General features: G+C 31.0%; 1 protein-coding gene across 3 annotated transcripts in view; it reads left to right on the forward strand.

The window, feature by feature from the left end:
• The window catches only part of Cntln (centlein), a 313,688-nt gene that overhangs the window by 272,712 nt on the left and 13,278 nt on the right, over positions 1-27,698 (forward strand). For 2 of the 3 annotated variants that reach the window (XM_005340132.5, XM_040285836.2), the window contains exons 20-25: positions 1,447-1,544; positions 3,034-3,160; positions 4,154-4,291; positions 4,635-4,820; positions 20,863-21,048; positions 23,628-23,705. In XM_005340132.5, the coding sequence (XP_005340189.2) occupies positions 1,447-1,544; positions 3,034-3,160; positions 4,154-4,291; positions 4,635-4,820; positions 20,863-21,048; positions 23,628-23,705 (813 nt within the window). Of the gene's footprint in view, positions 1-1,446; positions 1,545-3,033; positions 3,161-4,153; positions 4,292-4,634; positions 4,821-7,641; positions 7,741-20,862; positions 21,049-23,627; positions 23,706-27,698 lie in introns of those variants that run through there. The other variant, XR_005733953.2, reaches the window with a different exon arrangement.

Raw genomic sequence — 27,698 nt, forward strand, 5'->3', positions numbered from 1 at the left:
GCAGAAAATATTTTAAAAGCATCAACTTAGAAATATGCATATGAAGGAGCAGGATGTTTGTTTTGGGCAGGAATATTGACAGGCAAAAAGGTAGAAGCAGCAGATTGACAGGAAAAAAAGAAATATGAAAAGTTAAGGTAAATAGAGAATTAGAAAAACATAGGAGTTGGGGACCATTTGGAGTAGAAGTATTTTTACTATACTAGTTCTTAAGGGTATCACTATATTATAGTATAGAGATAATGTATATACTAATATCATATATAATTAATATAGTGAAAATATATATTTATAACATCATTTTTGCATAATCATGGATGTTCATATTTCTAACTGAATGAACAATCATTTCAGAAAAAAATCAAGATAAAAAATCAAGTGTTTAAATAAAAGCTTCAATTATTTGGTAAATTCACTAGTGTGTCATACCTGATTATGGCAGTCCTAGAAACAGGACATTGTAAATATCTCTGTAAACATGCAAAATATAGTAAAAATTTAGGTTATAGTAAACACATAAAAATTTGTAACTTTTAAAATAGGTACATGTTGAGGTAGCTCTTTGGGTTATTAAGAAAAATTAAGATTAAATTTCATGTAAAAATTAAATTATTTCAAATTTTAAATTCACATGTGCTGTGGTAGTGTAATATTCAGAGTTAGTGTGATGAATTTAACTCACTTTTCTTGTGTGATTAATGATTTCATACTTTAAAATTAAAAAAAATTGCCATTAATCAAACATCCAAACCTAGGAATAGTTCTAACAGTTTATTATAGTTTAGAAAATTAGTAGAAGAACTATTCCAAACACTTATTTACCTAACTGAAAGGTCCAAAAGAGTTTCACTCAAGTTCGTCACTTTGTCTGCTGGCTGTCAAATGGGATATCTTTTTACTGTTTCACATGGCCTTTCAAGTGTCTTTCTTGCAAAGGAATCCCACAGAAGCATTCCAAGAGGGTGAAAGCCACAAGACTTTGCTGCGTCATTTCTGACAAATTCTTCTGATTAAAACTGATAATAGACCAGACTAGATCAAATAGCCTAAGAAATAAATCCCACCACTAGATGGGAAAAGCAGCAAATTATTTGTGACCATATTTAGTCTATTTCAGGTTTCTAGTAAGTCTAGCATTCATTTTAAATGATATTATTAAGTAATCAAAGTTCCTACTCATACATTTATGTTTCACTAGGATAATTCATGTTTCCTATAAGTATATTTGAAGCATGAACTCCGTATTTGTTATATGATTGTTTTCCTCTATACTCTGGCATACCATATAAACATTGTAGTATTGTGTCTATTAGAAAATTTAAAAGCACTTAAAAATTTTTAATGTTCAATTATTGTTCATAATTATTACAAATTTATTATTATTATTGAAAATGGTGTTTATTTTGCATTAGATCAAGATTGAAAGGTATATCTGTTTTTTATTAGAATGCAACCAATGAATTTACTAAGCAGTCATCAAACATGAAGTCTCTGAAGTCTGAACTCCTAGCAAAAGAAGAATACATAAAGGAAATGCATGAAAAGTATGTTTTTTTTCATATTTCTATCCATTGTATTTGGTGCCACCTAGTGGTAGTCCAATTGGTTAAACATTGCAACCCCCCAAAATACCCATGTATCATTAATAATGGAATTTTACTTTCTTAATTCATGTTTAAACCTATAGATAGAATTGTAAAGAATGCTGCATATAGCATAATTAATGACAAATTGGTTACTATTTTTAGTTAGGGTAAGAATAAAGTTAGATTTCCCTTATTAAACATATATAATTTTGAGTAAATGTAAATTAATGACTTCAAGACTATGGATAAAAAGATTTAAAATGTGGCAAATGTTTGACAAAAAATATAGATGGATATTTATAGTAGGTTTAATGACTAAGTTTATAAAGCTAATGTGGAAAAAGGAAAGTTTTTGTTTCTGTTTAAAATACTAGAGGGATACCTCTTATGTTATCATTATTTTTTAAAAGTGTTTTAAATGCTCCCAATGAACTAAAATGCTTTTCTTTGTATATCACTTATAGCTACAGTAGAGTTTATAGGTGATGATATGTGTACATAAAATTTCACTCATCATAGATAAATTTGAGATATTTGTACCTCATATACATACTTGTATGCCAATCACATTATAGGTGAAGGTCACTCCAAAGTGATATTAACAGGTAAAGAACTATTAGACAAAAAGATTAGTTAGTATTTTTGACTGAAAATATATTGAAGTTTATTTGTAGTTTAAGAGGTGATCTTGCTTATAATTTAACAGTGAGGGCTCTAGAGAAATACTCTTTGAATCTTGGCTTTTCCACCTGTTAGCTCTATGCCTCAATTTAATAGAATTAATTCATAAGGCTCTTAGAAGAAATTAATTAATTAACATATATAAAGCACTTACAATAGTGACTAGCATATAATAAGCCAGCCAGTAAATAATAATAAATGTTAGTTATTGTCACTCTTACAATGTAATTAGTGGTAGGGAGAGAAGTAGCAACAACAGAAGGAGTTGTCACACTACCATTTTATACTTATCATTTCATTATCTTAAGCTAAACCCATAGGTGAATTCCATCTTAAATGGCATTAAATAAGAAGATATTATGCCTGATTTTAGTTTCTTTGCATATTATAAGACTTATATGTTTATTATAGGATTTTTTTTCCAACATTGTTCAACTTTTGATCATCTTTAAGTATCGCTTCAATTTTCCTAAGCAATGCAAAAATGTCATTTAAATATAATGATTCCAGGTTTTTATAAATTTTAATAATCTTTCTTTTGTTTTAATGTATGTGTATTATACTGTAATAATCAAGTCACAACCACATTGTAGATTTTACTTAAAATATAGTACAGAAGTGTTTTATTCATTGAAATTTATTTTACTAATTTATAGTTTCATTAACATCAGATAGCATTTTAAAATTAACAGGCATAACCTTAGTGACATGCAAGATAAAGTATTTTCTATTCTCTGGATAAAATATCTTTTTTTTTCCTTTCAAGGATGTCTCGAATGGAGAGGAATATAACCATGAAAAGACATTTAATAGAGGACTTGAAATTTCGACAGAAAGTTAATTCAGAAAGTAATGAGAGTTTTAGTGAAATGTTAGAAAATCTTGAAAAAAAGGTACCAATGTTTAAAATTCAAGATTCCAAAATCTCACATGTACTATAACCACATATTCTGTTTCTGTTTATAACAATTGCATGAGAAGATAAGTTAAATTTTAAAAATCTTTAATATTTCTGAAATGCATAATTATATTTCATTCAGTATTTTATTTTATTTAAATCTATAATTTATAATGATACAATAAATATTTCTGAATTTTTTGAGAAATTGATAATCAATAACTATCAGAAGATCTTTCCAAAGTGTACATTTTACCCTGTATAATTAATTCAACACATATCGGGAGGTAGTTTTATTTTAAATAGTTATATGTGACCTGAAACTAGAAAGAGTTTGTTTCAAAAACAAAAAAGATGGTATTTGCACAATTCATAAAGCAGTCTTTGCTTTGGCTTTCACTGAATGTTATTCACTACAGAAAGAGCATCTCCTTTACTTTCCTTGTTGAAGTTGAAAATCTAAGTATCTAGCAGCTCATATGATTTAAGAGAGAAAATTTTACATGAACATGAAAAATGCATGTGGATTTTATTTCTGTTTCTTCATCACCCACATAAATGATAATTTTTACAGGTTTTCACTGTTATCCTTTGAATTTTGCTAAATTTTTATCTTCAGTAATCATTTCAGATAGACTTCTTTACAATCTTTGAATGAGTAATCATTTATCTTTAGTGGCATTAAATTGAAAAAGAAAAACTATTTCTCCTGTTATTCTTTGAAATATATAATAAATATGTTTTTATTTAGTATTCCATTATATATATTTTTACATTTTTATATGATTTTGATTTTTGTTATTGGTTTAAGAATTGTTAGTTTTGCTAATGAGTTCTGCAAGTATAATTCTTGAATTCGATATGATTTCATGATATAATAAATATAAGTGGACTCATTCATTCATTCATTTAGTTTCTGATTAAACAAATATAGTATTATACTAGAATAACTTTACCAAGGATAATTATCTTTGTACTTTTACTGTAGGTAAAGACATTAACTGAAGAATGTTCCAATAAGAAGGTATCAATTGATTCACTAAAGCAGAGACTTAATGTTGCTGTAAAAGAAAAGTCACAGTATGAACAGATGTATCAGAAAACTAAAGAGGAGTTAGAAAAAAAGGTATGCTTTTAGGACATTTTAGTCTAGGTATGGAATACAATGATGTCTTTTTCATTTTTAACACTGTCACTTTTATCTCCCCAAACTATCATGAAATAGTGAAAAATTTCATATAACTGCAAAGAATATCGTATCTGTATAAGACATACCAAGAATTTACTAAACATTAAATATAATGCTTTATTAGTGAAAATAAACAAAAACAACCACTAATTTTACCCAAATAAAAATAAATAATATATGAAGTAATAAAATTGTTTCGTGTCTGACTTGTATAACTGTTCTGTTCCAAATTTATTCATGAAAAAATGTTTTTTTATTTTATGATTACTGATTTTTGCAGGATCTCAAGCTTACTTTCCTGTTCTCAAAAATAAATGAGACTGAATCAGCAATGGCAGAAATTGAAACAGCAGCATCTAAACAACTTCAAGGATTAGCACTACAAAGTGAGCAGGTTCTGGAAGGTGCACAGAAGAAATTGCTATTAGCCAATGAGAAAGTTGAAGAGTTCACCATATTTGTGAAGGTTTGAATCATTTGTGGTTTAGTAACTTTGTACTTTACTTCAGGCAGACTACTTCAGATGATTGAAATAAAACTGTAAAGTTACTTCCCGCTTTTCTAACCCACAAACATCCTCCTCTATGTGTTCCATTGTTCAAAATTGTGTCTGTGAAAGATTTATTTTTATAGTTTTAATTTAAAATTTTTCACTCTGGCCAAGCTTGGTGGCAGCGCTAAGGAGGCTGAGACAGGAGGTTTGCAAGTTTGAGACCGGTCTCAGTAACTTAGTGAGACCCTAAGCAACTTATTGAAACCCTGTCTCAAAATCAAAAAGAAGAAGGGTCTGGGGATGTGGCTTAGTCTTTAAGTGCACCTGGGTTCAATCTTTAATAGCAAAAAATCCAAAAATTCCACTCCTGTTCATATTTTTCTTAATTTCAATTTAGTAACAAAATTGTAGCAATCAAGATAGATTTGATATAAAAAAATTAAGTCATTTCCACTCTAGTTTCATTTTAAAAATAACCCAAACAAGGACAACAAACAGAAACATCATATTTATTGAAGCTAGGGGCCATCTTAAGTACCAGTATACAAACTTCAACATATGGAATAAATAGAGGACTTGGCAGACAAAAGAGAAGACTATTTAAGTGCCTGCAAGATAAATGATGGCAGAGGGTGTACCATTTAGAAATTACCTAAAATAAAAAAGTTAAGAACTCCAGAAAAGCTTAGGAGTTGGCTGCTCAAGAAACCACCAAAACTTCAAATGATGAAGTAGGAGCAGATATGGAGCTTAAAAGATAGTTTGTTTGAAGTTTTTATAAGGAACTTTGAGACTTCTGGTCTGTAATTTGATCCCATATAGTTAACAGTATTCTTCCCTCAATCTTCTGGTGAGGCTGAGGAGAAACAGCTCCAGCTACAAAATTAACACTAAGAGCTAGTGGTCTGCAATTGTTGTGCTTCTTTTAATTTTTCTGTGAACTGTTTAAATTCTGTTCAGTGTCTTTATTCCTTTTTGTATTGTCATTAAGCAAATCTTGCCACTAGATAGACCATGATGCTTTATAGCTGGGACAGTATTTTATTAATGTTTTATCATTACAGCAGCCTTCAGTGCTTTGCAAAGAATGAGAACACAATAATAATCACTATCTAATCGAATTGAGTTTTCATTAGGAATGTGAAATTTTAATGATAGTACTTTTGCTCCATAAAAGAACAAAACAATTGATAGTGAGAAATTTATTATTTCCTTTCTTCTCTTTTCTCCCAAACCTCAGTATTCTTTTTTTCCTCAATCTTTGATGAGACTGAGTTCCCTACCCTTTTTTCTTCAGATGGCATGTATTATTAAAAGTAGTCATATCCTAGTAGTATCTACATATTTATACATGTAAAATGTTTTCAATTTATAGAATCTTTTAACTGTCCCCTTATAGAGTAAAATGACATTACCACTTAATGTCTTCTTTCCTAAAAGACCCAACACCATTTGAACCACTCATTAAGACCTTGCTGTAAAAATACATATTAAATATAAAGTATATAATTCTAGATACATTCATGTTCGTGTTCTCAAATTAGTTCTTTTCTTAGTCTCTTTCTAGGTGGTCAGTAGTTGGGCATCTCTTAAAGCATTCAATTGAAAAGATATTCAGCTCAATATGTATTAGAATATTTTTAAATGTCCTTTACTATTGATCTCATTTATAAGTAATAACATTTCTGGGCTTATGGATTGCATATTAGTTAGCAAATAACTGGCATTATTTATAATGTTATATTCTTCATTCCCCTAAAAACAGGCACCTACAACATTGTGTGCCACTGAGCCTAAGGAAATCCCTTACTTTGCTTCTTTGAAAGTCAGAAATATTTGGGGGAGTTTTCTTATTTTAAAAAATATCTACAAAATAAATGAAATAAAACATTTTCTCTCTTTTAATGAAGGCTTCAATTGGTATGAAGTCAAGCCAATACCTCCCTCAGAGGATGCTGAATAATTGCAAAGCATTAATTTTAGTAAATGTACTTTACCTTTCCTAATTTAAAATCATTTTCTTCCAAATGCTTGGTTATGATGCATATTCTCATTGAATATTGCCACTATTTTACTCATTATGTAGTACCATTTTTATTATGACTGTTAGTTTCATGAACTTTGTTTTTCTGTTTTGTATTCAGCTTAGGGTTGGATCCAGTAAGCTGCATTTTATAAGTTAACTGTGTGATTATTATATATATAAACAGTTTTAGAAAAACAGCCTTAATTTTTTTAACAATTGAATCTATATAGCAAAATATTTACCAGTTTGGCATTATGGTAACACTGTTTACAACTCATAACTTCTAATGGTAATTTGACATATATTTTTCTTAGCTGTGTTTTAGGGCCACGTGCAGTTGACACTAGTGCCACTTTCACTGTTTTGTTCATTTTTCTAATCAAGGGCCACTAACAAATTAATACCAAACCCATAAATTTTGGCAAAGACTGGTTGATTGGGTGTTAGAAAGGGCTGATCAGCATCTTTCTGTTCCTTATGTGGATGACCCTAGGACCAGAAGAATTGCTTAGGAGTCACCATCTGAAGAAATATATCATCCGTAACTTCCTAAATCCTGTTGCATTAGTTACATAAGATCCAAGCTTCCACTTTTTATTATAAAGAGTTAAGATTTTCCACAATTGAACACTATTCTGCCTAGAATCTAATCTTCTCCACTTCTCTCTAACTTTTGCCCATATTGGACTTATTTCTCCGCCTTTGCTCAAGTTCTGCTTTTCACTCAAAATGCCCTCCCCTCTCTCCCCCTTTGCTTTCTCCTTTCAGATTTAGCTCAGTGTCTTCCTCTTACATGAACAACCCCTTTAACTCTGTGCTTAAGAGGATAGAACTCAACTCTGCCACTTACTAGCTGTGTGATCTCAGGCAAGTGACTTTATCATCTGCATCCAGTTTCCCCATCTAAAAAATGATTGTAATAATGGAACATATCTGTGGTTAGGATTTAAATAAGTTATCATAAACAATGAGAAGAGTGCCTAATATAGCAAAAGAACTAAATATTAATTATTTTATATTAGTGCTGTTGTAATAAAGTAGAATAGTTCTTATTTATTTTCTGAACATTTTTATGTGTAACTCATAAATTAACATATGTAAACTCTTATATTTTTCTTTTTGTTTCAAGTAGGTTATAGCCAATTTGAGGCCAGGAATATTGCTATTTGTTTTCTTCATAGTACGGGCACCTAAATTGGCTTATTAAATTCTTGAGGTATTTATCTTATATCAAGATAAATGGTCCTATACGCATAGCTACTACTCATATTGAAAACTCTACGAAAACAAGAACTGTGCACTTTCCTTAATGAATATATTAATGAATTTACATTGTTCTTACATAGAACAACTATAATTATCAGAACTCATTCTATACAGAGCTTACTAGGGTATCATATACACAAAAGTACTTAATAAATATTATTAGTAGTATTAATAGTACTAATGTTTGTTCTGGCCCTGTTGTGGAATGTATGTTCCCTTTAGTCTTTTCATTTATTCATAGGGCACAACCAGATTATAGAAGAGGTGGTGTAGCCATCTGTTCTAGATCTAGTCTTGAATACAGAATGTTGCCCTGGGGTGAAATCAAGTGTTTTGAGCATCTGGGCTGGATATATGTGGCAGATCTGAGGCTTTGAGTTCTCCTAATAACTGAATAAAACACACTAGGGAAATTTCTAGAAGTATTTGCTCAGTTTGACTCAGCCTTAATATATAGGCTACTTAATGTGCTTGTATGTAATAGTCATATGCCAAACTCCATCTTCTCCATGTTTTTCTTTTTTTTTGTTAACTACAAAATACATAACAGCCAAAGAACAATATTTAGCTAGAAGCTTAAGTGGTTTCATTATCAATGTGTACTTGCTTTGATGAGATTTAGTCTGATACTTTGGGCATATAAATATCTTGCTTATTTATTATAAACATTTATGGAGCATTACAATTTTATTTTCACATATACAATTGTTCATTCTTTGGCATAGATCTAGTTTCTTAATTAGATTTCTAAACAGTTCTGTAATATACTTGAACTTGAATTAACTCTTTTATCATTATGTTAAAAAAGGAAAATTACAGATCTTTTCAGAGAAAGGTTCTTAATAAAATACATTACCTTATTATATCACAATAAAACTGTTTGAAAAGCTGTAAAAACACACACATATTACTTGTGTACTCCCTAACTCTTGCTATGTAAGGTCATACACTACCTTGGGATTCTACAGAAAGACCATCACCCATTGCAGCGTCTTAACCGTAGACTTCTAGAACAATGATCCAAAAGCCTTTTTCTTTATAATTAAAATAAAATTATTAAATACATTAATTCTTCAGGAAACGATGATGATAATGATGACTCTAAAGTATTTGAGTAGCAAATTCTTACCTTCTCACAATCTAATCTTACTTTTAAAAAGTCCAATCAATCCTTAATAATTGAATGTAACTCAAGATTGTAAGTAGCTAGCTAACACAGACAAAAAAGCTCCCTGATAAAGACTAGAAAATTAAATTTTAAAATGCTGGAATACTAAACATAATAAGATGAAAATGGAATAGTTTACTTTGTGTTTTGTGAATACCACTTCTGGTTGCTTGCAATAATTTATAAAGATTTATAAATTATAAATTAGTGACCTATAAGTAGAAATGTACATCTAAGAAAATATTCTTATTTTGAAAATGTCTTTAATGTTGGGACCATTTTTAATCATTAGAAGGGACAAAAAAGGGGGGGATATTTCATATTGATTATAATGCATAGTGTGCAAAGAAAATGTAAAATTCATAAATCCTTATGACCCTAAAAACATGTTAAACAAAACTTGATACCAATATAAAAAGAAATTGGTGAATCCATAGATATATTTACTATGATATAGTATATTTAATCTACTGTACTCAGATATCAGTAGTTCAAATAGACAAAATGTAACTCTTCAAATCCATCTGGAATATGCATAGAAGCCATTTGCATCTTAAGCTACTAAGTTCAAAAAGCAAAAGTCATTTTGGCTATTTATTATATATATGACATAACTTTGATTTAATAAAATAAGTGGCCAAAATTTATCCACTTAGACATCCTAAACTTCTCTGTATGATTTAGAGTTAGAAGAAATAATAAGAGAGCTCATGAATGGTTCAAAATGAATAGTGAGAATTTCAACCTTTGAAATTTAGCCAAAACTTTACTTTCAAATCAAAATATTTGCAAAATAAATAAATAAATCAAAAATGGAATCAGGGAGGAATTCATAGGAATCTTAAAATGTGTACATAATGCATTTTTCTTTATAATTTGATATTTGATAAAGTCCTACCTTGGCAGAAGGCCAAGCTGGTATTTTTGCTCAACTACACCATACAGCCTGGGCTTCAACCAACCAAGGAGCCCAGCTAGCCATACTACATGCCTGTGCAGCCCATCCCAGAGTCTTGCCCATTTTATGAGCACAACTTAGTCCAAACTTGAGCAAAGAGCCCAGCCATCAACCTTCCCAAACCACAGAACACAACCAGTGATCCCACATGATCGTAGTGCTCAGCCTGCAGCCCCACTCAAATAAGGAACAAAACCTGTGGCCACCCTGACCAGGGTGATTGGTAGCAACCCTGACTAAACATGAATAAATCAAAGCCAGCAACTCCATCCAGGCAGGAACATACCTAGTAACTCCACCCAACCACCCGGTACAGCTTGTGGCTCTTTGTGATCATAGGGCTCAGTGTAGCCCTACCTGAACGTGGATTTCAGTTAACAAAATCCTTTGATCACTACCCAAACAAGGTTCAAATTTGGAGATTAGCCTGCAGCCCTCTCCAATTACACATTTTAACTTTTAGCATACCATGGCTTAGGAGTGTAGCCTGTGACCCTGCCTGAATAGGGCCAGTCATGGAGCCCAGCCGGCAACTCAGCCTGACTGCATCCCAGACAGCAGCTCCTCCTAACCTCAGAGTGTGGGCAGCACTCCTGCCCAAATAGAGAACCTGACAATGAGCACTACCTATTCATGGGTGACTGCTGGCCAATCTAGACCTAAAAGTTGGACTAACTGATAAAGGCCTCTTTCTGCCAAAACCAATCTGTAAGTGTTGAAGCAGTGGCTACTCTGTAAAATGTGAGGACACCGATATAAGGAAATATGATTGAGAAGAATTAGGATAATATGACACCATTGAAGAAATTTAGTAAACTTCAATGACTCACCCTAAGGAAATGGAGATCTATCAACCTAATAACAATTCATACATAGTCCTCTTAAAGAAGTTGAGTAATAACTAGATGAAATTAGAAAAACAATACATCAGCAAAATGTGAAGTTCAGCAAGGAAATAGCAAACAATTTGTAAAAATAGAATCCTAGAGATAAAAAATACTGAGACTGAACTGAAAAATTCAGTAGGGAATTTCAATAGCAAACTTGATCAAGCATAAATGAGATTCAGTAAAATCAGAGGTGTATCATTTGAAATTATTCAGTCAGGAGCAAAGAGAAAACAATGAAAAATAGTGAAGAAAACCATAAGACTTATAAGAAACCATTACACGAAACAATATATACATTGTAGGCATTTTAGAAAGGAAAGAGAGAGAAAAAGTGATATAAAGTCTATTCAAAGAAATAAAATAAAATGACAAAAAAACCTCAAAATTTGGAGAAAGTGACATGCAGTTTCACGAGATCTAGAAGTCCCCAGAATATTGAACATGAAAAGTCTACAATAGGAAACCTATAATTAAATTGTGAAAATTCAAAAACAAAGAGAAAATTTTGAAAGAATCTAGAAATAAAGTAACTCACCACACTTAAGGGAGCAATGATAAGAAAGGGAGCCCCAAAAGACTACCAGAGGATTTCTCAGCAGAAACTTTGTAATTCAGGAGAACATGGGATGATATATTTCAAATATTGAAAAAAATCAGCTGCCAATCAAGAATATTCTAGCCAGCAAAGCTGAGGGAGAGAGAAACATTTTACCAAACAAAAGTGGAGAGTTTTTATGGCCACTAAACATGCCTTCCAAAGAACTCTGAAGAGAGTTCTTCAGGCTAAAACAAAAAAACTCTAATTAGTAAAACTAAACCTAGACTCTGAGTCAAAATTCTCTACTATTATAATAGTGTTACAAAGAGCACTGTTAAGTCTTACATGTTTTTAAAAATTATTAAAAACCTGTCATGACAATAATTTGATATTAGATATACAATATAAAAATACAAATTGTAGCAAATCATCTAAAATATGAAGGGAGGAAAAGTGTGAAGTGTTGATATTTTGTATCCAATCAAAATTAACAGCTTAAAATAGAAAGTTATAACTATTAGATATTTTATGTAAGCCTCATGGTGTTGACAAAGGAAAAATCTGAACTAGACATACAAATGATTAAATAATCAAAGCATGCAGCAACAAAGTTACCAAATTATAAAGACAGACAACAAGAGAGGAAGAAAGAATGAAAAAACTACAGTCATAAAAACCACAACAAAATGGAAATAGTAGTTCTTAAATGTAAATAGACTAAACTTCTCAATCGAAAGATATTAAGTGACTGAGTGGATAAAAATTAAGATATGGCAATGTGCTTCCTATAAGACACTCCCTTTAGGTTTAAAGAGACACATATGCTGAAAGTGAAGGAATGGAAAAAGATGTCCATACATTGGTGATCAAAAGAGAGCACACATGGCTATATGCATAGCAGACAAACTTTAAGTAATACACAGTTAAAAGAGAAAATGAAGGTCATATCATGGTAGAGGGATCAATTCATCAAGAAGATATAATAATTATAAATATGCACCAAAGTCTGGAACACTTAAAATATAAATACTGTCACTGTCAAAACTGAAAGGGGAAATAAGTAGTAATACAGTAATATTCAGAGTAGTTTAGTATCCCCTTCCCTGACAGAAAAACTATAACAAAACAGTAGATTTGAACAATACTATAGAACAAATGATCCTAACAGCCAAAAGCAGGAGAGTACACATTCTCCTCAAGTGATAGTTTGGATGTTAAGCCACAAAAGAGATCTTAGGAAGATTGAAATCATATCACTTTTCTTTTCTGACCACAATAGTATGAAACTACAAATCAATAACAGGAGGAAAACTGGAAAATTCACTCATCTACAAATTAAATATACACATCTGAACAATTTCATTCAAAGAAGAAATCAAAAGGGAAATGATAAATTGAGGCAAAAGAAAATAGAAACACAACATACCAAATATAAGGAATGCAGCAAAAGCTTTATAAAGATTAAAAACACCTACATTAAGTGAAAATTATTAAATAAATAACCTAACTTTATTTCAAAGAGCCAGAAAATGAAGAACTAAGTGCAGAGCTGTCAGAAAGAAGGAAATTATAAAGCTTAGAGAAGAAGTAAATCAGATAGATAAAGTATTAAGAAGTATTACAAAAAGATTAATGAAATGAGCGTTGATTTTTTAAAAAGAAAACATATATCTTTAGTGAGGTTAATCAAGAAAAAGAAGACTAAAATAAATGAAATTACATAGAAAAATGAAATACTATAATTGATACAAGAAAAAATACAAAGAATCATAAGAGAATACTGTGAACAAATACATGCCAAGAAATTAAATATCTAGAAGAACTGGAAACTCCTAATAACATTCCACCTACCAAGACTGAATCAGGAAGAAATAACAATATGAACAGACAACAGCAAATTAAAGCAACTGAATCAGTAATCAAAATCTTCCCAAGAAAGGAAATCCCAGGACCATATGGATTCCCTAGCAAACTGCCAGACATTTAGAAAAAATGGATACCAGTCTTTCTCAAACTCTTTCCAAAGTATTGAAGAGGAATAATACTTCCAAACTTAATTTACAAAGACAGCATTATACTGATACTAACATTGGATAAGGATGCTACAAGAAAAGACAATTATAGACCAATGTCATCAATTGATATTAGATATACAATATAAAAATACAAATTATAGCAAATCATCTAAAATATGAAGGGAGGAAAAGTAGAAGTGTTGATATTTTGTATCCAATCAAAATTAACAGCTTAAAATAGAAAGTTATAACTATTAGATATTTATAAAAAATTCTCAACAAAATACTAGCAAACTGAATTCAACAGCACATTAAAAATATCATACATCATGATCAAGTGAATATACAAAGATCATCCCTGGATGAAATAATGGTTCAACCATGTAAACCAATAAATGTGATAATACCACATTAGTAGAATGATTGATAAAAAGCCATATGCACAGAGGTAGAGAAATCATTTTACAAAATTCACTCCTTTGTGAAAAAAAATTTCAAGGAATCATACAAGTAATGTACCTTAATACAATGAAAGCCATATATGACAGCTTACATCATATTCAATGGTGAAAAGTTACAAGTAGTTCCTCTTAAGATTAGGAACAAAACAAAAGATACCCATTCTCACCACTTTTAGTCAACATACTACTTGAAGTCCTTGCTAGAACAATGAAGCAAGAAAAGGCATTCAAATCATGACAGAAGAAGAAAAATTGTCTCTGTTGATAGATGATATAATTGTTTATACAGACAATTCTAAAGACTGCACCAAAAACCGTTGGTATAAATGAATTCAATAAAGTTGCAGGTTACAAAATCAACTTACAAAACAGTGTGTTGGGCTGGGGATATAACTCAGTTGGTAGAGTGCTTGCCTTGCACGCACAAGGACCTGAGTTAAATCCCCAGCACTATTAAAAAAAAAAATCAGTATCTTTCTACAGATTCTCTGAAAAAGATGTAAGAAAAACAATTCCATTTACAATAGTGTCAAAACAAAACACTTTGAGTAAATTTAACCAAGAAAGTGAAAGTTCTAAAAGATGTAAGTCATTGACAAAAGCAATTTAAAATGATAAAAATAAATGGAAAGAGATTCTATTTTCATGGACTAAAATAATTGACATTATTACAATGCCTTAGTACCCAAAGTGATCTGTAGGTTTAATTTAGTTCCTATGAAAATCCCAATGACAATTTTCACAGAAATGGAAAGAAAATGAGAAAATTGATATGGAACCACCAAAGGCCTTAAATAGATAGAACAATGATGAGCAAGAAGAGTAAAGTTGGAGGCATTATGCCTTTTGATTTGAGATGTTTATAAAGCTCTCATAATCCAAATAGTATGCTAAAAACAGATAGACCAATAGAACAGAATAAAGAGCTCAAATAAACCCACGAATATATGGTCAACTAATATTTGACAACAGAGAGGATAGGCTCTTCATTAAATGATGTTGAAACTGGATACCCAGTATGCAAAAGAATGAAATTGGACCCCCCTATCTTTACCACTCACAAAAGTAAATGGATTTAATACTTAAATACCAGATCAGAAACCGTAACTCCTGAAAGAAAACATAGGGAAAAAACTCCTTGGCTTTGGTCTTGGCTTTTTTTATTTTTATTTTTTATGACACCAAAGGCACAAGCAACAATAAATGGGACTAAAAACCATCACAGCAAAGAAAACAATCAAAAAATTAAAAGGCAACTAGGAAATTTAGGGTAAATAATTGAAAACCATGTATCTGATAAAGGTTAATATCCACAATATATAAGGAACTCATACAATTCAACAACAGTACTACAATAAGATACCAAGCAAAGACCCTGAACAGAAATACATGCAGATGGCTAACAGGTATATGAAAAGGGAAAAACTCAACATCATAAATCATAAAGATCAACATCCTAAACATCAAATCAAAACTGCTTTTTGGAGTAGGACTGGGGATTGACCAGGAAAGGACAAAGGTGGATATTTTAGAGTGATCGAACAGTTCTTTACTTTGATCTGGGTGGAGATTACCCAAGATTTCATTTATAAAATATCATTAAACTATGCAATTAAGACAATGCTGGGGCTGGGGTTGTAGCTCAGTGGTAGAGCCCTTGCCTAGCATGTGGGAGGCAGTGGGTTTGATTCTCAGCACTGCTTATAAATAAATAAAGGTCCGTTGACAACTAAAAACAATATTTAAAAAAAGACTTAATGCTGGGGCTGGGGTTGTGGCTCAGCAGTAGAGCACACTCGCCTAGCACAAAAACAATGGAATGGAATTCATCAGGGCAAAAAACCCTTAAGTTTATATATAAAATTTCACTTGCCTGGAACATAGCTCAGGCCCCTCTGCCATATAATTTTCTATCAATAGATGGTTTAGGAAAATCTACTCTCAAAATGAGTCCTGGAAAAGGATTCAGCACAAAATCTCTACAAATATATTAGAATAAAAAAGAAGAAAAGAAACAGGAAAAGTAGTTTTACCAGGAAGCTGTAGAGCAAATTAAAATATTTTATTATGAATAAAAAATATTTATGATGTAATTTCTTCTAATAAGTACCAGGTATTTTTAATGCAAGGTAGAAATAAAAGCAAGGACTTGGGAAAATGATGACATTATTGGAAAAGAAAAGCAAGCTGGCAGATTAAGCAAGAAAGAAAAGAAAGTTATTTCAGAAAAAATATTTTGATGGGTGTGAGTGTGTACACTTTAAATATGTTGAACTTACTGCAACTTAATTATACCTCCCACAGTAAGTTAAAAGAAAAAAACTGACAGAAAGAACAATGTGGATGAATTTTTTAAATGCCATGTTAACTGAAAGAAACTAGACATGAAGGATTGTAAGAAATACATAGTATATTATTACATTTATATATCATCAAAGCAGCAAGCAATTAAGATCATTAATGAGAACAATTGCTTTGTGTTGGAGGGATGATTAAGAAAGCGCAACAGGGAAATTTCTGGAATATGAAGATTTTATATGTTTTGAGCAGGTTGGTGGTCATACAGATGGATACATCTTTCCAAACTCATCAAATTCTTAAAATCTATACACTATTTCATTCTAATTATGATGACAAAGGGATTTATTGATCACATGACAAAGATTCAATATATGTATAATTGGAGTCTTCAAAGAACAAATCTACAACAAATATATTGAAAGGTATAACCAAAAAATAATTTTCAGAAATAGACTTAAAAGAACATAAAATTAACCAGGGAAAACTGATTTAATATGCTATGCCATAGATATATTCTAGTAAATTTTCTGGACTTGAAAAGATAAATAACTATAATGCTGTTAAACTTTTCCTTCTCTCTCATTCTACTTCCCTATGGTGTTATGATTCATAAGTATTACCCCCATAAAGTTTCTGCACACAGATCTTCACTTCAATTTTTTTTTGGGGTATTTCAAATTGAGATACATTTTTTTAAAAAAAATCTTAATTCTTAAAGATATGAATAATAAATTTTCTTTTTACAGTACAAATAACATTAATACTTACATATAAATAAACTGTTTATAAATAGTGTAGGTAATGCAAAAAAACTGAAATTGCTCATAAAACCACAGAAGTCACTAACATCTAGGTTTTAAAAACTCAGTTCTTACATTAAAAGGAAATCTGAAAAATTGCAGAATATCCCTACAAGAAAAATACTCTAGAATTATCAGAACCTATACAATACAGTTAAAACAGTGCTCAAGAAGTTTTTATAGCCTTGTATATTTAAATTAATAAAATTAGAGAAGAGGAAATGAAAATAAGCATTAAACTATATGAAAACAACCAGAATCTGAAGATAAAATAAAAATAAATGAATTAAAATCTATAGAATTAATAAATTAATTTAGGAATTTGTGGGGAGCAATAAAATGGATAAACTTTTAGCTTACTTAATTTAGGAAAAAGAAAGCACAACCATTCAAGGAAAGAAGTGAAAATAACCATAGATGCAGGGGGAAAAAATCATGATAGACACTCTCAACACTCTGCAGACAAATTTGAAAGATATGAAATGATACTTTTCTAGGAAAATATATCAAATCTCACTCCTGAGCAAACAGAAAATCAAAACTAATTATCAAAAAGCTACCTTCCCCTGCAATAAATACTAGGTCAAATGCAATCACATAAGTAAAAAACAGCAGATAAATTTGGTTTCATTAAAACAACTGTAGAATACAGAAAAACAAAAAGGGTATCATCCAAACTTTTTTGGAAGATAGTTTAAAATAAAAATGGTTCAATTTCATATCAGTGCAAAAAAATAAAGTATTAACAAATAGAGTTCAGCAACAGATCAAAAAATAATACACTACAACCAATTGAAGTTCATTCTAGAAATGCAAGGACAATTCAAAATTAGGAAAGTTATTAATAATTATATAATAGACTTATATGGAAAATAACATGATAGTCTCTATGATTGCTAAAATGGGTTTCAGATAATATAGAATCTATTTCTGTAAGAAATATAAATAAAATATAATTTCTTAACATATTAAAATCTAGCTATTGCAACTCAAACTTAGCATAGTGTTTCCTATGAAATAAAGATATCCACACTTAAAGCAGGAACAAGTCAAGTATATCCATCAATATTGCTATTTAATATTGTTAAGAAAAAACTTAATCAGTAAAATAAGAAGAAACTGGAAGTTTAATAAATGGGAAAATAGGAGATAAAATTATCATTCTTTTCAGAAATGATTGAATTAGAAGACATTAAAGAGGAAATTACTAAAAAAAAACTCCTAACAAATTAGAAAAGTCAGTATGCTAAACATATGTTAACAGTCTTTGTATATAGAGGCTATAATCAGTATTAGAAGCTTCCAGAGTAAAATAAAACAAAATGCCCAGGAGTAAACTAGATCTGTAAAGAGAGTACTTTAAAATAATGCTTAGAAACAAAACAAAGGCTTAAACAAATGGAAAAGAACACATTGTTTTTTGATTAGGAAGACTCAGCATCTTTAAATGCCAAAATTAGGGCTGGGACTGTAGCTTAGTGGTAAAGCACTTGCTTTGAATGTCTGAGACACTGGGTTCAATCCTCAGCACCCCATTTTTTAAAAAAGGAAATACATAAAAAGATATTGTGTCCATTTACAACTAAAAAATTAATGTTAAAGTTATCCAAATAAAATTTAACATAACTCAAATAATATTAGCAGTAAGACTTGGGGCAAGAGGCAGGGATCCAGACAAGTTTAATCTGAAATTCATATGGAAAATTAAGCAAACATTACCAAGAAAAATATGGAAAAGAAGGATAATGATGGAAAGCTAGCTCCAAAGGGAAAAAATGTAAAATTGATTATAAAGTCTCACTAATTGAAATATATTATAAAATTTTACTAATAAAGAATGGAATCCCAGAAACTCAACTAAAACACATGGAATCAGTGGAGGAAAGATGAGATTGCACTTAAAAATGAAAAATCAAAACAAAAAGTAGCAAGGAAAAAAATTATGAATTGAACATGCCTTAATTATACCTCATAGTGGAGAATGCTTTTTAAAGTATACCACTGACTTCAAAATGAGAAAGAAAGAGATTTATAAATCAGAGTCCATAAAATGTTAAACATATTTTCTTTGGTACAAAACCCTATTATTGTCAAAATAAAAAGAACAGATTATGAAAAATTAAATACATAAAACAGAAAAATATAATTTCCCTAATTTGTAAAGAACTCTTACACATTATCAAGAGAAGCAAAAAAAAAAATGACAAAGAAAATACTATTATCTCAAGGCTGATTCTCAACTTCTTTATAATAAAAGAAATGAAACTTTAAAGTACAATGAAAATGTCAACCTGGGTTGGTGTTACAGGCCCATAATCCCTGCAGCTCAGGAGGCTGAGGCAGGAGGATCTCAAGTCCAAAGCCAATCCTGGTAATTTAGGGAGGCCCTAAGCAACTTAAGAAAGACCCATCTAAAAATAAAAAGGGTGCTTAAGCACCCCTGGGTTTAATCCCTGATACCACCAAAAAAAAAAAAACCAGTTAAAAATCAAATACTACATTGAAACATTAGATAGATGATTTGCTAATGGTGTGGAGAAACAGGTACTTTCATGAAGAGGTATAAATTGGTAGTGCCTTGGAGGAGAAATGGAAATAAAATTAAGTAACAGCTATCAAATTACAGTTATATGAGCACAATTATTTACTGCAGTGAGCTAGTAAAGGATTGAAAACAGCTCCAACATCTAACTAACCTACTCTCAGCTCACAAGGCCATGCAGTTAGACACAGAACTCTCCATCCAAGTAAAGAGTCTCTTACGCAAATGTAGGAGTGGTATAGCTTTGCACTTGTTGATTTCTCAAAGGGGCAATTTAGAGACTTTGGTGAGGCAATCCTAGCTTTTTTAGGATTTGTTTTCAATCCTTTATTGCTTGGCTTGCCCTCAGTTCATTTAATGGAACTTTTACCCTACTTGTCTTTCTCAAGTCCTTCCAAAGCCATGTCTAATTCAGTTTTAGTAAAACAGAAACAATGCTTCTTTCTCATCATCTTTCATCAGCTTATGTAATAATTAAATGAATTATGTCAACTAATATATATATATATATATACACACACACACATACATACACACACATACATACACATTTAGGAATTCATAGAACTGATTTTTGGTGTCAGGTCAACTAGCAGAGTAAATATGCTTAATTATGACTAAAAGTAGCCTGCTTGCTATAATCATTCACAATCAAGATAACAGATGATGTATTGAAAGAGAGATTGGAGAGCAAATTGGTTAAGTCACTTAAGAGAGGTTTTTTGGTTTGTTTGTTTGTTTGTTTGTTTTTGCATATTGACATGATGTAAGTATCAATCTGTTATATTCCAAAACAAATAAAACTAGAATAATTCTTAAAAAAAAAGATTAGCTAGGGCTGGGTTGTGACTCTGTGGTAGAGTGATTGCCTAACATGTGTGAGGCATTGGGTTCAATTCTCAGCACCACATAAAAATAAATAAAGGTCCACCAACAACTAATAAAATATTGAAAAAATATTAGCCAGTATTTTCACATTTTTATGTTTAGACTCTTTGTCTTCATTATAATTTCCATATAAAAGCTCACTTTCTTTCTAATATATTGCAGGCTTTGGTGAAAGAGTTAGAAAATGATGTCTATGTGATAAGGCAACAAATCAGAGAGCTTAAAAAACTACAGAAAAACAGGAACACTTGTAAAACCTCAGCCCAGAAAGCTCAGACCCTGGCAGCTTCTATCCTGAACATTTCACGGTCAGACTTAGAGGAAATATTGGAGACAGAAGATGAATCGGTAAGATCATTTAAATATCTTTTAATAACAGGATAATTCAACATTTATTTAAGTACATGTCTTTTAATTTTGTTCTCAGAACTCAATCTTTAAGAATATATTCATGAAGACAGGAATGTTAAGGTGCCAACAACATTTGAGTATACATTTGAGTATTAATCAACTCAAAAGACCTTTTGGAAAATTTAGCTTGTGATATAGAAATGAGTAGGTGCATTTAATCTTTCAAATTGTTTGTTTGTTACTCAGATAAGTTACCCTTTCTTATCTTCTCCATTTTCTTTAATATAGTTCATCATTATGTTTCATGTAAGCAAGTATTTTTAATTAAACCAGTTTGAATGGATTTAGTTATACTGAGTCACCATTGATTAGACAAAAATCTTGTATGTGAAATTTTTTAAAAGTAGTAAATCTACAGGCTTTCCTGGCTTAATCCAAAGTTATTGTTGGTCAATATATTTTTTTAAAATATATTGTTGAAAAAGTATATTTACTGTTTTAACTTGGGTAAAATGCTCCTGAGTGAACTACCTGCATAAGGTTCAGATCTTCAGTAGTACCATATCCTTCCTGGGGAGCACTGTGTTTTGACATAGTTGCCTCCCTATGAAGAGTAGAATCACGTCTATGCACTGTATTCTTTGAAACCTTTGGAGGATGTTTGGTCTTGTTCTGCCTCTAAACTTTAACATCAATATTAGATTTTTTATTGTTTGAAAAGATTAAAGATATGATAGCACTAAGGATATCCCAATAGATATTTACCCAAATGAAGAGATAAAATGATAAACTTAAATGTTTGTATGAGGTTATCCTCCAGCCCCAACAGCTTCTACAAGATCTGGAGTAGAGCATATCTACAATTTGTGAAGGCTTTTTAACTTCCAAGAATTCTTTGAAAGGAGGCCAAAGGAATTCTGTGGAGATTATTTTTATCCAATGGGTGAATAAGAAAGTGAATTATCAGATTTCTATCTTTAGTATGTCACAGTGTTTATGACTTTCTACCAAATTCTGAACTTTGAAGTAGTACTTTCAAATAAGACACATGGAAGATAATGATACCTCTACCAAGGGTATTAACCATTCTTTATTAGAGAGATTTAATTTTAAATAAATTTAAATTTAACTTAAAATATGCTGATTAATAATGAAAAACTTAGAGGCCTCAACCTTAATTTTTGGCTGTTTTTCATTATTATTTTTCATTATATACTGTTACTTCGGAGTTTTAACATGCACATTTAGCAAAACCCCTTGTGTAGGTGTGTCTCTGTGTGTATGTCTGTGTCTGTGTGTGTGCTTACCCATGCACGTGTGTATGCACATGAACACATGCATTTCATTTACAAAAACATGTACCTCTTTTGGAACATAGAGCCACTGCCTTTGTTTGGTCTTTAAAAGTTAACCTCCCTGGGGCTGACAATTTAGGAAAACACCGCTTTGAATGGGCAAATTAGAAAAAGTTGTACCCCTCCAATATATTATTTAGAAAAGGTCTCTTATTATAGTCCCATAGACTGGATGATGCTTTTTTTGGTGAAGAAATGGCACCTCTGTCTCTGGGCAAATGCAATCTAAACCCAGAGCACATAGCACTGCAATATTGCATCCACACTACCTTAAATGAAGCCTCTCCTAAAAGGAAATAAGACTGAAATATAAACACTTTCTTCTAAGAAGGATCAGTTCACCCTGGTATATTTACCATATGTAATTGTAAACCAGAACTTATTTAGTCTCATCCCTGATCTTTTAGAGATCTAAAGAGTTCAGTGTTTTACCTAAGCAGAGCCCAGACCTCCTAACTTATGTTCTTTAAACTGCATCAAACTGTAATAGATTCATGTCAAAAACAGTGATAGCCTCTGTGAAGTGCCTAGCATGCTACCTGGCATATAGTAAGTTTAAACAGATGTTACAGTTTCTCAAATACTTCTCCTTTTGGAAAGTCCCCTTTGTTTGCAAAGATCTTAACTATGATTTTAATTAATCAAATGTACTTGTGAATATATAATTTCAGAAATATTTTATCTTGATAATTGACGAGTTGAAAATAGTGACTTATAGCACTTAAAGTTGGAGTATCCCTTGCCTATCAGGAACTATTGAATATTTTAAATCAACAAGCATTTAAATATGTCAGAGGCATGTTCTATCAATTTGTAAGTATAACAATTAGTTATTTTGGATAAGTTATTTTTTTAACATAAGGATTTATGTTGTGAGAATCACTTGAAAATGATTCTTTTTTACAATACCATCTTCTTTTTTATTTTTTCAAAATTGCTTTCATTCCCATCTCAGTCCATACCTTGAGTTCTACCAGGAAAGCCAAAGTGAAGTATTCCTAAATTATTATGAAATATAGAAGTATAGTTTTGTCTTCAACATATGTATAAATATTTGCAAGTTAAATATTAAAAAGCATGCATTAATATTCCTACATTGAGGGGAGAGACTACTGTGTTGAAAATTATTCTACTGATAACTCCCTAAATTTATTAAATACCTAATAATGTCACCCAAGTTCACAGACATGCAATTAACACAGGTGTTTTTATTTCTTTTAGGAAATTAAAAAGATAAAGATAGAAACTGAAAATGACAAGGAATGGCTGTTATACATTCAGAAACTTCTAGAAGGACAGGTATTTCATTTTTCTTCATATATTAAAACTTCCAAAGAAAAATTCCAAGCCGAACATTTTTACTTGATGCCTAACTTTTTTACAAAAACCCATTATTTACTTCTTTAGATAAAAAAGTATTCCAAGAGGTAGACAGGAAAGTTAACCCTCTATTTGTACTTTTGGACTTAACAAATGAAACAAATGCCCTGGGAGAGAACCAACATGGGTCTTAGCAAATGCATTAATTAAATTATTGAGTCAACCTCTATACCTGCTAGACTGAAAAGGATCCATTCTCTCAGACCTCTTAGGAAAAGAGATTCTTTATTATGTGTCTTTAAAGTTAGTAGTTGATATGGACACCTGAGGAGTTCATGGGTTTCAGTGACCTTTTACTGTGGACCTGTTTCCAGTCAATTCATGTTTTCCTCACAGCCAGACAGCTGTTTATTACTGTGTCTTCCCGCATTCTGTACAATATTTTCTACTGAGACCTCGAGCAGCTTGTTAGTGGGAAGTAAATATTGATTTGGCATCCTGTCAATGCAGAAAGAATGAAAAAATTTCCACCAGAGGCCCCTCAAACATTTTCCTATCGACATTTTCTGGGCCGAGTGGAAAGCTGCATAGAGGATGACAAGGCCAAGACGAGTTGAAATCCCTAAGGGGTCTATTGAGACTGCTGCTGTGACCTGTGTGATACTTTTTCTTTCCTTTCAAGTATTTTTTTAATACACATATAGTCTGCTGGGATGCGCCCCTCTTGTAAGTGATCAAGGGCAGTTTATTGGCAGGTGAGAGCCCTGCTTTTCTAGTCATAGCCAGCTTTTGTTTTGACATCACTGACAGCATGTAATGTATTCTAAAACTTTTTCATTATTGTTCTTTTTGCTCAACCTAATTGTTTATTTAAAAACTGATCTGGAATAAATGAAAGCTAAAACATATTTGTCAAAATAGCAAAAATATTGTCTTTGTGATTTTTGGAAAAACACTTAAATGTTTTCCTTGTAAGTAATAAAAATAGAAACTGAAAATATAGCTGAAAAAATAGCAATTATTTTACATTTATTTTTAAAAATAGCAGTTTCGGTGCTTTTGGTAAAGCCAATAAGTATAAAATATGTAAATTATTCATATTGTAATATCAATTTTATATATTTTGAAACATTATCTGGAGACACTTCAAAAATAATAGAGGGTGATTAACAATCTTTTGCTTAAAGTTATTAAGTGTAGATACATGGTTGCTAAACAAAAACTTTTATAGAAGAGAAGCCATTTTTTATTTTGTATGCCCAGAACCCAGTCCAAGGCTTGGCATGTCAGAGCATATAGTAATGACTGTTATGAGATTTTTTTTTCTTTTTATTTTAGCTTGAAAATGATAAAAATAAACTTTTTAATGAATTTTTAAAGTACTCACCTTGTAAATATGACCTTGCATTTCTTTTAATTTATTTTAATTAGGGATTTTATCATCAATTATGGCCATAAAAAGTAATAAATCAATGTGTGTGTAAATCTTTATTAAATTTTATTAAAGCTTATGCTTTTTTGACTAATACATGTGGAGATACATACACACATTCTACATTATCTAGATATATGCTTATTCTGTCCAGTTAATGTAAAAAAAAAATCGCATTGAAAATGGCATCAGACTGCTTAATACTGCAGTTTGATATAGTGCCTTTTTGTGCCACTGAGCCTGGACTCTGGAATATAATTGCCTGGTAGTATTGATTTAATTGCCCAGGTTTATTTGTGGACTCCTAATTATTGACTGGAGGTAAATTTAATGGAGCAGGCTTTATGAACACTGGGAAACCGCTGCTGTTGCTGTTATACATAATGAACTGCATCATGTGCCTTTAGATCATTTTTCAAGCTAATTTTATTCCACTGTGACAGTATGATAACATTTAAAAAGTCAAAGACTTTTTATTTTTATTACTGACATAGGTGATTTTGCTGATGTCTTTGGATTTTGAGAGGAAAAAAAAGGGGGAACTTCATTGGTTGCACTTGAATGTCACTTTATAATTATGCCCAAGAGAAAAATCTATAAAATAGAAAACATCTCTTGTTTTTGTTAGCCTTCTTTTCTTCTCTCACAATCCCAGCAATTATATTTGTCTAGGATTTTAGAAAACCTTTTCTTTGCCCACCAGTATTTTTAGAGTATGAGTTATGCTCACAGGATTGTGTGGGCAATATTGTAAATATCTTCATTCACATATTTGGTTTAGCTTATAGCTTACACCGTATTATAATTATGTATTATGTGATTTTGATTTGTGGAATAATTAAGCACATTCCCTAAAAAAACCTACTAATTAATTCAATATTGGTGATTGAATATTATAATAATCCAAAGATAAAATTATAGTTAAACTTTCCTTTTATGTCCCACCTGTGTTGGATGCTGTGTGTAATAGAATTCTGAAGTCATAGGGATGAATCTACTCCTGCGGTTTTGTCTTTTGCTTAAGGATAGGACTATATAATTGTTTTTGTGTTAAAAATTAATCTGCATTCACTTGATAAAATTTTATATTGATAAAACATATACCACAAAATAAAAAGCAGTTCTGCCATGTGGCAGTGTGAAACTACACAGCAGAGTAATACCTACTGCTGCTGTTAGGCAAAAGTGCATGAGAACTAAAAGGTCTAAAATTTTAACTTACAGAATGCAAATGTATGTCTTCAATGTTTCAAGTAGTCTTAATCCAATTGTAATTTTATTTGTTTTATTTTTTTTGCAATGTCTTTGTCCCCACAGATTTCAAATAATAAAAACCACACTGAAGATCTTTCTTTTTTATGGCATAGCTACCTTTCATTTCTTTGAACATTTTTACTTGTATGAATTCCTATTTGGGCATTAATTGCTTTTAAAACTTAAAATTCATGACAGAGACAATGAAGCACATTAATAATTACAATAACATGAGAGAAACCTTTAAATTAGTTTGTCTATAATATAGGGAGTGGGAAAAATAGTGTTACAAGCTTTTGAACAGGAAAGGGACATATTCAGTTTTACAAGAGAAAGATATATAAGATCAGCATGGAATGGTTTTAGAGAACAGAGTGGGAGTAAGAAGGTAGCTAGGTATGGTCCAGTGAGGATCTGTATGTCTCTGGCCATGGAAAAATAAAGCCTGAATATAGATATAATCCACATTATAGTGAGTGACTACATAGTAGTAATGAGATTAGTTGAAGAGATTAAAAAGTAGAAACCAAAGATGAGTACCATACCATTAATACCTTGTGTGATGAGAAAGATGCAGATGCCTGTAGTAATTTTAGGGATCAAAAGACATAAAGAAGGTTTTGGTAGGAAAAAGATGTTAAAAAATGATTAAAACAAGAGAAAATTTAATAGGTTAACAATATTCAAGGACTCACTTTTTTCTTAATTTATTCCAGCCTTCTCTCTGGCTCTTTCTCAGTGAAATTTAACCACTTAAGAATATATTTCATATTAAAATGAAACTAAATAATTATACAGTTAATATGCACTAATAATTATAATCAAAAAAAGGAAAAAAAGACATTTTAAAGCAGAGCATGGTGGTACCTGTAATCCCAGCTACTTGACAGAATGAGGCAGAATCACTTAAGTCCGTGAGCTTGAGAGACCAACAAAACAAGACCCCATCTCAAAAAAAAAGAAAAAGAAAGAAAGAAAGAAATATAATTCAAACTCTCACACTTCAACAAAACAAATGGAAAAAAATAGTTTAAAAAGAGAAAAGAACTTGAATAGACATTTTCCCAAGAAGATATACAAATAGCCAATAAAAAAGATGAAAAGATGTTTAGCATCATTAACCATTAGAAAAGTATAACTAAAAAAAAGAGATAATGCTTCATACCTACTAGGATGACTATAATAAAAATGATAATAAGATTTGGTGAGGATGTGGAGTAGCTAGAACCTTCATACACTGCCTGGTGTGAATATAAAATGGTGCAGTCCTGTGGAACATAATGTGG

The sequence above is a fragment of the Ictidomys tridecemlineatus genome, chromosome 4 (genome assembly GCF_052094955.1).
Source record: "Ictidomys tridecemlineatus isolate mIctTri1 chromosome 4, mIctTri1.hap1, whole genome shotgun sequence".
In the NCBI taxonomy this organism is placed as follows: domain Eukaryota; kingdom Metazoa; phylum Chordata; class Mammalia; order Rodentia; family Sciuridae; genus Ictidomys; species Ictidomys tridecemlineatus.